The sequence below is a fragment of the Osmerus mordax genome, chromosome 25 (genome assembly GCF_038355195.1).
Source record: "Osmerus mordax isolate fOsmMor3 chromosome 25, fOsmMor3.pri, whole genome shotgun sequence".
NCBI lineage: Eukaryota > Metazoa > Chordata > Actinopteri > Osmeriformes > Osmeridae > Osmerus > Osmerus mordax.
Window position 1 is genome coordinate 2,963,636 of NC_090074.1, and position 12,872 is coordinate 2,976,507.

At 45.5% G+C, this 12,872-nt stretch overlaps 2 protein-coding genes across 2 annotated transcripts; one reads left to right on the forward strand and one right to left on the reverse strand.

Moving 5' to 3' along the window:
- The first annotated feature begins 5,895 nt into the window (after positions 1 to 5,895).
- Positions 5,896 to 7,002, forward strand: cdkn2aipnl (CDKN2A interacting protein N-terminal like). The gene is made up of 3 exons (XM_067229039.1): positions 5,896 to 6,153; positions 6,249 to 6,354; positions 6,441 to 7,002. The coding sequence occupies exons 1-3, from the start codon at positions 5,942 to 5,944 to the stop codon at positions 6,447 to 6,449; spliced, it is 327 nt and encodes a 108-aa protein (XP_067085140.1). The 5' UTR covers positions 5,896 to 5,941; the 3' UTR covers positions 6,450 to 7,002.
- Positions 7,003 to 8,532: 1,530 nt separating this feature from the next.
- On the reverse strand, positions 8,533 to 12,694 carry ube2b (ubiquitin-conjugating enzyme E2B (RAD6 homolog)). The gene is made up of 6 exons (XM_067229047.1): positions 12,544 to 12,694; positions 10,610 to 10,690; positions 10,056 to 10,081; positions 9,375 to 9,464; positions 9,146 to 9,234; positions 8,533 to 8,775 (listed from the first exon to the last, which is right to left on the reverse strand). The coding sequence occupies exons 1-6, from the start codon at positions 12,585 to 12,587 to the stop codon at positions 8,647 to 8,649; spliced, it is 459 nt and encodes a 152-aa protein (XP_067085148.1). The 5' UTR covers positions 12,588 to 12,694; the 3' UTR covers positions 8,533 to 8,646.
- Between the last annotated feature and the right edge of the window lie 178 nt (positions 12,695 to 12,872).

The window sequence follows — 12,872 nt, forward strand, 5'->3', positions numbered from 1 at the left end:
GCTAGGCTTGTTCTAATTCTTTGATATGCGCGTGCTCAGCCTCCCAAATGCAGTGCACCCCTCCGGCTCGGGGGAACGCAATTTGAATGCACGTGCGCTCCTAATTTTTTATTTACAGGAAACAATACAAGCTACATGATCTGTATTAGCCCCCCTCCTCCCTTTTAAAAATCTATATGTATTGATAATGATCGCGATTGCCATATTACCTGCTAACTTATCCTGTCTCTCCAACTGCATGCAGGCAATACATACGATCATCAATAGGCGTACATGTGTGTTCTCAATGGCAACTGGCGTGAGAATACCAACAGGCGCGTCATCATATGCTCTCAAGCCTTTGAATATACCAATAACATTGCTAGTGGGATTGGGCATTGCCGAGGTAAATTCCTACCGGAAATCAAAATGATAATTTGATGCAACAGTACCCAAAACAACCGCTATCCCTGGCCATTTCATAACCGCTGAGCATGGGTGTTGCGTAGTTCGCTAAACATGCCACTCGTGAAGCCCGGTGGTTGTATTTCTTCGCTCCTAACATCAAAAGTTTGACTTTGCATGCTGTTCTTAACGTAATGTTTGGCTAGAACTTCCTAGTCCACATGTACCGCACACACAGGCTGACTAGATACCAGCTCCAAAAGTGCGTGCCACCCAAACAGATACTCCCTACACGGCAGAGGAAAGCCGTATCGACCTAAACCTGTCCTACCTTGTACCTCAATTGCAGTCAGCTTTGGATGGCGAAACGTCCTCGATTCTGGACGACGGGTGATGCTAAGAAATTACGGGATCATTTAAAGCTATCCACATGCAGCGGCAGTTGAGTTTTGTGGTGTTCAAAATTCCAGTGAGAGCTAGATAGCTAGCTAGCTTGTTAGCCCCGCTGGTATCCACGTTGGTGACAGGACTGTGCGCCCACTGAGGGGCTTGTGGTGACAGCGCGTCAGATGTTCTGCAAAGAGTCCAAATAAAAAGTAACTAACTGCGGGTTTATTCCATTGTAGAAGTCTTTTCGAAAGCACGAATCTTCGAAACTGAACTGCTACGGCCACATTCGCAGTTCCCTTCTCAATACTACCTTAAACAGACTTTAGTGAGTAGGTACAGTACCATCCGTAATCCACCAAACCGTTACAGCTTGCTGAAAATATGACCTCGCGTTAAAATCTCACTGTGTATCAACAGCAATAGTTAATGGATAAGCATTGCTACTGTAGTGTACCTAGCTAGCAAGGTAGACTAAGGAAACAATTTTCATAAGCCATATCGCATTTCGAAAATATAGTCCACTTTGAACTGGTTACGTTATCCACCGGTTCCCTGGTCCGTGTGTTTGTTGTCTCCCCAGCTGCTTGAGCGGGAGGGGGAAATGCTCCCCGTTGGAATAAAAAAGATTGTTAACTGGCCAGTTTCGCAACGTTCTGCCTTAAAAACATAGCTACTCCCTCGATGCTCTTCTGTTCCCCCCCCTCCCCTCTCGTTGGTGCTACCCTCTCTCCGGCAGGCGGGTCTAGCAACCAGCCTCACACAAAATAAGCGCACACGGTACTTCAAACTCTTTTGGCGCCATATTAATGACGTACTACGAATTTTCGCCGTTGCACCGCACTTTTCTCACAAACACAAGGGCAAAAAGATAACCTAAACTTACGACTCGGTTTGGAAATTAAAATCGCAATTTCACCTTTCTTATTTTAAAGTGATAGCCGTTTCTTATTAGCTTATTCACTTCGGCCAATGCTTCGTTAACGCAGCCTATCGTTTCCACGTTACATAAAAACAATACACAATTCATAATCGCTTCATCGCTTGTCATTGAGGTAACATTATCACAGAATACACACACTCACAGATCTGATCCACCTGCTGCTACTGTGGTTAATAGTCGACTTGTCTGTCTGAAGACTGACCCACTCTCACACAGACGCTCACACTCACTCACACACTCAAAGCTGCTGTCAGGTCTCTATGCTGTATCAAGTGTTGGCGGAGGTGTGTGTGTTGGGGGGGGGGGGGGGGGGTGTATTAGAAGTGTGGCTGTTGCACAATGTGGATGCTCTTTTTCTGCTTGTGTATTGTGTGAGTTGAGTCGTGAACACCATGGCTGAATTTGCTCTGGCACCAATTCAAAGTCCCCTCTGCTCAAATTACCACAGGTGGGCTCAAGTCGCTGGAGGGAATCACCACCCCTCTCTCTCCCTCCTCACCCCAGTCATAGCATAGCTGTGTCATCCATTCCATAATAATAATACTGTATTCCTACAGCTTCCATTTGTGCAGCCTGTGTCTGTCGTCGGGGTAACAGAACAACCCCTTCGGCTGTGTCTGTAGACAGGTATCGTAGCAACCCCTTCAGCTGTGTCTAGTGTCACGGTTGTGGGTAAAATGACAGCTTCTTCATCCCTGGCTCTTCTCCCCTCCATGGTCCATCACAGCACTGACCTTCTCGTACAAAAGCACTCTCTGCATCCTGGAGTGAGTGATACCGGAGTGGTCTGAGCTAGGCTAATCTCTCCACCTTGGCCTGGGACCACGGTTCGGCTGAAAAGGCTACCTGTTGTCTCCATGGCGCCCGTTTTCCCCTGACTAAGCATACATTAGGTGACTCATCGCAAAAGGAGAGGCCTGGGATATTGGAAGTAGGTGTTGTTCCAGTGTGTGTTTCATGCTGAGTGAGAGGGGGGCTGCTGGCAGTAAACATAATGGTTTATTTCACTCAATGGGACGGTGGCGTGTATGAGTTGGAATACACCCCCCATGTATAACATGCTCAAGTGTGCTGGTGTTGCCACGTGGGTTTTGAAAGAGAGAGAGACCGAGAGAGTAAGAGGGAGAGAGACAGACAGAGTAAGAGGGAGAGAGAGACAGAGTGTAAGAGGGAGAGAGAGAGAGACAGCGAGAGAAAGAGGGAGAGAGAGAGACAGCGAGAGTAAGAGGGAGAGACAGAGAGAGTAAGAAGGAGAGACAGAGAGAGTGAGAGAGACAGAGAATGTAAGAGGGAGAGAGTGAAAGGTGGATGGAGTCTGAGAGAATGAGGGTGAATGAGAGACTGAAAAAAGAGAATGAGAGGGAGGATCAGGTGAACAAGTCTGAAGCACATTAATGTGTGCAACCTGTGGTGCTGGGATTCCCCCTAGTGACACACACACACACACACACACACACCACCAGCACTCCCAAATGGACTAGACAGAGGACGGTGTGTTCTTGTGATCTTAATTAAACGTGAATCTGAGAGACTGACTTAGCAAGAACCTTTCCTTTGCAAATGTTACACAGTCCCGCTTGGTAATCTGTACCTCAGAAAAGGCCAAAGTACTAGTGTTTAACCAGACCTGATGATTTCTTAATCAGATCAAAGTAAGTCAATCTTATGATTGTATAGAATTTAAAGTTTTAAAATGTATTAAAGGTAAACAAGACACAAACTGAAACATCCAACCAATAATACGCTTGTGTAAACTTGAGAACAGCATGTCTGAATCTGTGTTTTAGGGTGGAGTTAGAGGTAGACAGGGAATGTAGAGAAATGGGCCTGAGCGGGAATCGAACCTGTGTCTCTGCGTTATGACCTCAGCCCATATGGTGCTTGCTCTACCCAGGGAGCCTTTGGGGCGCCCCCTGCAGGTTAACACGTTGACCCCGGTACACCACAGTGCTTAATGCCACGTAATAGGGAGTCAGTTGGCTGAGCGGTGAGGGAGTCGGGCTAGTAATCCGAAGGTTGCCAGTTCGATTCCCGGTCATGCCAACTGACGTTGTGTCCTTGGGCAAGGCACTTCACCCTACTTGCCTCGGGGGAATGTCCCTGTACTTACTGTAAGTCGCTCTGGATAAGAGCGTCTGCTAAATGACTAAATGTAAATGTAATGTAAATGTAATAAAGCTACTGGATGAAGCTACTGTATGACCCGATGCAGTAAGAAACAGGGGGATCAGGTGGCTGAGCGGTTAGGGAGTCGGGCTAGTAATCAGAAGGTCACTGGTTCGATTCCTGGCAGTGTCAAATGACGTTGTGTCCTTGGGCAAGGCACTTCACCCTACATGCATCGGGGGAATGTCCCTGTACTTACTGTAAGTCGCTCTGGATAAGAGCGTCTGCTAAATGCCTAAATGTAAATTTAAGAACCACATTTAACCCTTGTGTTATCTTCGGGTCATTCTGACCCATCAGTCATTGTGACCCACCGTCGTATTGCGGCAACTTTAACGCATACAAAAACAAAGTGAAGCATTTTCTTTTAACCTTTGGGCTGTCTCAGACCCCCCACATTTCGAAGGTTAAAAGAAAATGCTGTTTATTTGTTTTTGTATTGGGGTAAAATTGGGTAAACACAACGATGGTTCGTTGTGAACCTTTGGGTCATGTGACCCGAAGGCAGCACAAGGGTTAACACAGGATCTCACTGCATCTGGGGTAGATGGGGCGTGAGAGATTAGTGGAGATTCCTAAACAACAATTATTTAGGTACTTTGGGACTTTAAACTGTATGAATCACCCAATTGCCATAGAGCCATTGGAGTGTTTTTGAGATGTTTTAAATTATTTTTTCCTTCAAGTGTCTGTCCATTAGCTTTGTTTGTATTATTTCTGCTGACTAGTTCTGAGTTCTGTTGCCGTGGTATCTTCATTTGTTTTCATTTCGTTTCCCAACAGTGTCTGTTGTGTATTTATATATCCAGGGGTCCTTTTTAAATGAAAAATCTTTAAATTAATTGAACTTCCATATCTAAATAGAGGACAAACACTTCCTGTTTATGTTTTGTCTATATAATTCATATACAATCTTTTTCCATGATGTCACTACATGAAGTCAGCATAGTAAAGGGAGAAGCTAAGGGCTCTTTCAACCATCCCAAAAGCATATAAGACATGCATGACATGTTCTCTTTCAATATACAAGCTCTATTATGTACACCCTTTATTATTTATACTGTCTCATACAAACACACACAACCCGCCTAACACACACACACATTTTCATACTCTTATTCTCCTTAATTTTCCCCTCACGCCCCATGTGTCCTGTCAGAAATCTGCTCCAACCTGTTCTGATGCGCACGGACAGGGAAAAGTGGTGCGCCAGACATCCAGCGGCCTCGCGCACGTCTCTGGAATCTTGCAGCACATCAGCGGCTTCGTGTTATAACAAGCCGAGACCCGAGGGCTTCACTTCCAGAGAGGAGGGGCGTTCTCCATCAGGTTCTCCTCTCCCGCTGCTCCAGGCTGGCCGAGACTGAATTCCAAAAGCATCCCAATTAGCACAAAAGTACATGCAAGAATTTTTTATGGATATATAATTATTATTAAACTGATTATCGTCATACATTCTGAGGAAGGGTGTCTTAGCTGGAAAGTGTAGGAGTTATGGTTGTGTGTTGCCTGGAATGAAACAAGTGAGAATGTGTTCCGTCTTGGTCTATATCCAACTGATTTTATATCTGTAGGACTTGGGAACTGGGATCAAATAATGTTATGAAGGTAGGAAATTAAGATATGCCTGGAAGGTGAACACTCCCCGAAGCTCACCTGCGCTTTGAACACGGGTTTTATTTCCCCCGGTCTCCCTACCCCCCATGAAGTAATCACAGACCTCTTGAAATCATATCACCTTTGATGTCATCATCTGTCCCTGTTGATTTATTCTAGCTTTTGGCACTCGGGTCTTCGAAAGCATAACGATACTGGCCAGGTGGTTTTGAGGGTAAAAAAAAGAGTAAGATGTAAGAGTCATTCATCCACCACCGATAGATTTAGCAGATACCACTTATGACCGCTTGTGATCTCTATTACTGGTTTGACGTTGTTCTTATTCTAGCCATGCGGAGGCAATGTAGGGATTCAACGTCATGAAGTTACTTACGCTCTCTACGTACAGACCGGAAGTTGTGTGTGAATGTTTTTTTTGTTGTTGTTGTCTTAGCTGGGTTAGCGATGGCTGAGTTGGACATTCAAGAGTTCATTGAACAAAACAGGCATTTGGCCGAGCAAGTGGAGACGTATCGCGGAATCTCAGAGAGCGAGAAACACTGGAAGGCCAGAAGAGAATTCTTGTTCCGGAACATAAACGATTATGAGGACCCACACGTGGATCAACTGCTCGCGTTATCAATGGTGTGGGCTAACAACGTGTTCCTCGGTTGTCGGTGAGTTAGTAAACAGTCATGCACATAGTCTCTGACAAAAAGCGTTGGGGGTTGACTTTACATATTGAATATATATCTATACCTCTTTCTCTCAGGTACCACCCTGACCTGCTCGAGAAAGTGCAGGAGATGGCCGAGGGCGTCGTAGTGGTGGACGCGCCGGTTTTTAAAACCAGAGAAGAAATCATGAAAAAGCAACAGGTAAACCTATCACTACCACTAACTACTCATGTCTTTATCGCATTTGCAGTAAGAGTAACCATGTTTCTGTTCTCCATCTCTTAAAGGGACGGTGATTGGAGCTGACCAGTCTTGCAAGGCTTCGTTTGACAGTTTTATAAGGTTTCAACGCGTTTGTGTTTGTGTGACAAAACATTTGTATTTAAGTGTAACAATTGGCTGACCTACCTTATGTTTTTATACGGTAGTCATTGAAGTAACTTACTTTCCGCCCTGTTTTCTTGTGTGGGGTTTGTCTGGACCCTGTAGTACCGTATTGTTTCTGAGATTAGACCCCCAAAAATCGGATTATCGCACCTGTTTTCCGGTGTTCTCTTGCTCGTCAGCTCAGGGGACTTCACGCTGAGTAGCGTGGAGAACTAGCGCCCTCACTCTGCGGGGCAGAGAATAACACAGGGTATCTCTACTGCAGGGATGGGTGTAGCTCAGTGGTAGGGCATATAACTGCAGTAGATCCGCTTTGGATAAAAATGTCTAAAAAAAAAATTAAATGACGTTTTGGATCCTGTTGGTTTCAGTTAAATGTTCCATCTCAATTGCCACACTGTTATTAGATACACTGTATGTCAAAGGAAATATAATGAACTGTGCATTAAAGTTTTCAAATTATAGTATTTCCTTTTTACATTTGAGTGGTGGATGGATATACATGTGATACAATCTGTGTCAAAGTCTGAAAAATGTTTTATTATGTTTATACAGCATATAAGTATACATTGTTTTAGAGTCACAAAACATTTTTGTATAACATATCCCTTCTCCTTACAAGGTGAAATAAACCACTTATCACAATGTCCCGTACTGTCTCTGTAAAACATATCACATCTCTTTTACACACATATTCTATCATGGTGGATGGATAGGCCAGAGTAGTAACTATAATACTGGATTTGCCTGTCTGATGCCACGGACACTTTCAAGAGACAAACACAGCTGTAAACCAAGCTGGAAAAAGCGATTTTTCTGAATATGATCTCTGACATTTTTTACGTAGCCATATCCTAGGAGACCGACCGAGTCACTTTTTCAAAGGTGTGACCTCATGATTAGCCCAACCAAACTCCTCCCATAAGCTTCGCTGTAGCTCACTGGGGACCCTTCCGCTTAAAGTATTAGAATAGTCGGATATTTCTAGTAGAGTATGACTGACTTGGGATTAATGGTACCGTGCTTTCCCAAAGCTGACAGGCACTTGCCAGCTTCCATCAATCATTTACACGACAGGATAGTTGTTTGTTTACTATGTGACATATTAGCATTTGTATCCAGGCAACCCTCCTGTTAACAGTCCCGTTTGATTGGCTACTTCCAATTGAATGATATGATTGACAACACATACCCTCCGAAATAGCATGTTATGTTCAAACCAAGAAACGTTAAAAAATAAAGAATCTAGTAACAGCATCAATCCAACTGAGAAAAAAAAAAAAGATATATTACAAATTCTGTTAGCAATAACTTATTTCACATCATGCAATAAAAAGAAAAGAAAATTAAGAACAAGAAACACAAATATCAGATACATTTTCCTTGTGTGTTGGCAAGCAAGTCCATTCTGAATATTCTTATTTTTATTTTATTTTCGTCTTTTCTTCAGGTGGCACTTAAGTTCTTCTGACTTCTTGACGAGGTACACGAACCATAGAAGTATTCGGATGAGGAGAGAAGATGATGATCGGGGGTGGGGTTGATGATGATAATGGGGGGTGGGGTTGATGATGATAATGGGGGGTGGGGTTGATGATGATGATAATGGGGGGTGGGGTTGATGATGATGACGATGGGGGGTGGGGTTGATGATGATGATGATGGGGGGTGGGGTTGATGATGATGATGATGGGGGGTGGGGTTGATGATGATGATGATGGGGGGTGGGGTTGATGATGATGACGATGGGGGGTGGGGTTGATGATGATGATAATGGGGGGTGGGGTTGATGATGATGATGATGGGGGGTGGGGTTGATGATGATGATGATGGGGGGTGGGGTTGATGATGATGACGATGGGGGGTGGGGTTGATGATGATGATGATGGGGGGTGGGGTTGATGATGATAATGATGGGGGGTGGGGTTGATGATGATGACGATGGGGGGTGGGGTTGATGATGATGATGATGGGGGGTGGGGTTGATGATGATGACGATGGGGGGTGGGGTTGATGATGATGATGATGGGGGGTGGGGTTGATGATGATGATGATGGGGGGTGGGGTTGATGATGATGATGACGAAGAGGAAGCAAGCTCGGGGGGTTACGAGTCCACCCAGCTCTGCTCCACGATGACGGACACCCTCTTCTCGTACTCCCTCTTGTTCTCCTGGTAGAGCTGTGCTGCCTGGCTGTTGGCCGGGCTGTTGGGGTTGGGCTCGTCCAGCAGGGACTGCGAAAGCACACACCACCGTTAAAACAGCCTTGAACTTCACTCAGGGAGGGAGATGCTGAAACTGAACTCAGCACTCAACACTTAAATAATAAAAAAATTAAATTTACATTTAGCAGACTCTCTTATCCAGAGCGACTTAGTCAGTACAGGGACATTCCCCCCGAGGCAAGTAGGGTGAAGTGCCTTGCCCAAGGACACAACGTCATTTTTGCACGGCCGAGAATCGAACCAGCAACCTTCTGATTAATAGCCCCCTTCCCTAACCGCTCAGCCATCTGACTCCTTTCTCCAACACTTGACAAGACACCAGCAGTAGTGGTGGTGGCTGCACAGTCCCCCTTGTTTATAGACGTGTACACAAACAAACCTGGATCGAAGTCAGAATTGAGGACACATCATATGTAGGGCTCCAACGGTTCTGAAGAATGTCTAAACATATACTCCCATCGGCATACACTGAAACACAGACGGCAGAAGCATTAGGGTAACACACACAAACTCTGCAAAGCTTACAGACGAATGCAGACTGACTCAGAGTTTAAGATTGAATGTCTTTGTGTGTCTGTGTGTGGGAGGGGGTCCGCAGGGAGTCTTACCGTTAGGGTGAAACATTTTGGAGATAAATCGTACTGTGGGAGGCTTGTTAGGATACTCTTCTGAAAATTCTATCATAAGCTTAAATGTTCCTGCAGAGAGAGAGGGGGAGTGAAAAAGAGAGACAGGAAGGCAGGGGAAAGACAATTACATTTAGTCATTTAGCAGACGCTCTTATCCAGAGCGACTTAGTCAGTACAAGGACATTCCCCCCCGAGGCAAGTAGGGTGAAGTTTTCACGGCCGGGAATCGAACCTGCAACCTTCTGATTACTAGCCCGATACCCTAACCGCTCAGCCACCTGACTCCCTATTTGCGTTACTAAAAATACAGTCCGTTCTTCCTGAAAGGAACCGGTCCCTCGTGGAGGCTAAGAGTCCACGGTTAACAGCGCGTGACAGGATTTATAATCCCAAACATGGTTGCTGACTCAGCACTTCTCAAGACCCCCCACCCCCCCGGGGCAATCAGGAGGTGAGGAACAGAGAGAGGAACACACTTGTATCGATCACTCTGAAGACGCATCTTTTAGTTTAGTTTGCAATAAGCCGGCCCAGTAAAATGAGCCCTTTTCCCCACCTCTACTAGTTACAATGACCACTCGTTGGTTAGAATACCACACACTAGATTCATAACCAGTTTAAGGGTTTGGTTCAGAGAGAATGTGAAAGCTGTCAACTCACCATCTTCAAATGGTGTACCTACAGGCCTGCAAGCGAAAGACAAACAAACAGTTACCAGCATGAAAATCCCTTCCTGTGTACGTGACTGCCAGTGAGATCATGACTATGACTGCCCATATCTGTCTGTCTACAGAGCAGCTTAGTCTTTACATAGTGTGGAAAGAGGACATCACACACAAGGAGAGCCTCATTAAAATAGGCCCGGAAGAGCCGTCTTGGTACTGCCAGCAACCCTCTGATTTCTAATCAACAAAATAACTTTGTGCACAGCGTGGCAACTAGCTCTCCACAGCTAAACATGCACATGGCAAAATTTGGGCCCTGCCATCTCTCTCCCTCCCCTCTCTCCATGATCTCTCCCCCCCACCTCTTGTCTCTCTCTCTCTCTCCCCCCCCCCCCCCCCCCCCCCCCCCCCCATCTCCCCTCCCTCTAAGCCGCAGATCAGGCAGCCCGTCTCCCATGTGATCCTGCCACTCCTGGTCTCCATGCTACCATGGCCTGGCGCCATGGTGACGGTGGTTAAGGGGGGGGGCGCGTTGGCACCTTCACCCACCCAAAAATAACTGCGTTCCACATCATGATGTTGTTCTCCGAGGGGGCTCCGCTAACGCCGGTGGGGGGGTCTTCTTGAAGCCTGGGGCGGGGGGGGAGAGATAAGAGGGAGAGGTTAGAGGGGGGATGGAGGGGTCATTAGTGTAGATATATTGTGGAGGATGGCAGATCTAAACAACTGCCCTATTTGGTGGGCTATTTGGAGGGGGGGTCCACTGCTGTCCATAACAACAGGGGTTGCTGGTCGTTGTTACGTGATATCTACAGGACCTTCTGGAAGCAGATCTGATCAATCCCCAAACTTCCACTGCTATTTCTCTGGCTCACACCTCACATAAGCCCTCTGGAAAGCTGCTTTAATGACAGATTTTTTCCATCCAGAATCCACCCCCCCCTTCGCCCCCAACAGAGGAATTAGCCTTTGTTTAATCTCTTGTCTCATATGGCTGGCTGCTAAATAGTGGACCCTGCACAGACCTGGCCATCACAGAACCACTACTCTAGCCTACTTCGTACCAGGAAACCTGGATTTTTCCCTGATAAGAGGGATGCGCAGACAAGGGAGAGAAACGAGAGACAGCTTTGTCATGCAAGACCGAGCTCAACAGGCCACAGATCGCCAAAGCCCCCAATGGTTTTCATGAAACTGTCTATTGTTCTCTATCACAATCCCAAAACAGCTGGTCAGGCAGGGATCTCCAGGCGGTTAGGCAAAGGAGGACTGGAGTACAATTTCACTGTCATTCTATCCGCTCCACTCTGCAGGGCTGACTTTGTAGAATAGCTTAGCAGTTCCTTCCCCTGGCAATGGTGCTGCTGTGGGTTCAACACTCCTCTGCCACACAGAAACCACCTGGATCTTCACCACTGAACTACGGACGACAGACGCTGGATGGGCATTAGAACGAGACACAAACAGGTGCAACTAACAACCTCAGGGAAACACAGTTAAACTGTTTATCCTCCCCACACCTCCGAGAGGCTCATTTTCTTCTCCAATTGGTTCATTTTCCTCTCACTTTAATGATTCATTCTGTGCAGGAGACAAGCAGATCCAGGAGATGTCAGACAACACGCTTTTAGCCAGAGCGATGTACACAGGGGGATTTGAACCTGTGGTCTCTTGATCTTCAGTACAAAGCACAGCTCTTCTACTGAGCGATACTCAAGCCCATTCTACTTTTCTGTTCACCTGCTTATCAGGGAGCAGCTGAAAACAACACTTATTATCAATACTGTCAACTTTATCTCATAAAGCAAGACAATTTAAATGTTGGCGGCATGGGAGTACCTTATTGATCCTTCATGTTTTAACCTTTGCACAACACCGGGTATCTAGCTAGCTGGCAAACGGAAGCAAACGTGGCTATCTAAATGGAAACTTGGCATCTTTGAAAACAGAAAGTATTTTGATAGCAGAATGTTAGTAGGGCAAGTAGCTGGAAGTCCACACAGCTAGGCTATATCCACACAGCTATATGATATGCTTTGCCGACTCGCGTACCCATGGAAAGCTAGTTAGCTAAAAACATGTTAGAGAAATTCGTATAGGCCTTCTGCAACTTTAGCTGGCTAGACGGGCAGACGATTAAACACTCCTAATAATAATAATAATGCCGGGGCTAAGGCTATACACTGGAACGTAAACATGCATTAAAGCTAATTTTCGGGACCATGGGGCCAAGTTGATAACCACTTGTCTTAGGCTTTCACGAGTCGTTCAAATATGTCATGCATATACAGACGTTATAATCAGAGAATGTTGTTAAGAGTGTACAATTGTATTATTTTCAAGTGTTCATATCGCTCCACGGAACTGTGATTTTTCAGCAAACATACTGAGCCACCTCTACAGTATCTAACTGCTGTGTAGCTTAGCTAACGCCGTTGGCCACCACTCAACACACATAGTAGACACCAAAATGTTATTCATACCTTTTGAAATCTCTCATAAGCCGTCTTCTAGCCGGAGTCGACATAATTAAGAATTTGTGGAATTATACTTTGGTCATAAAATTGATCAGAATCGATGTTGCAACGGACAACTAGCTAGCTTGCTATCTTCCGCTAGTGCCCTTTTCTTCTCTCAAAAACAACTAGCCAGCTAGTTACAGTGACGTCATGCTTGTACACAGGGGAAATGGGAAAAAACGTTCGAATGGATCAGTCCATCTTTGCAATTTATGATCTGATTGCAATCACTTAGCTAGTTGTATGCTTCATGTCTTGGAGTGAATTAAAGTATGTTAATATGTCACGGCTAT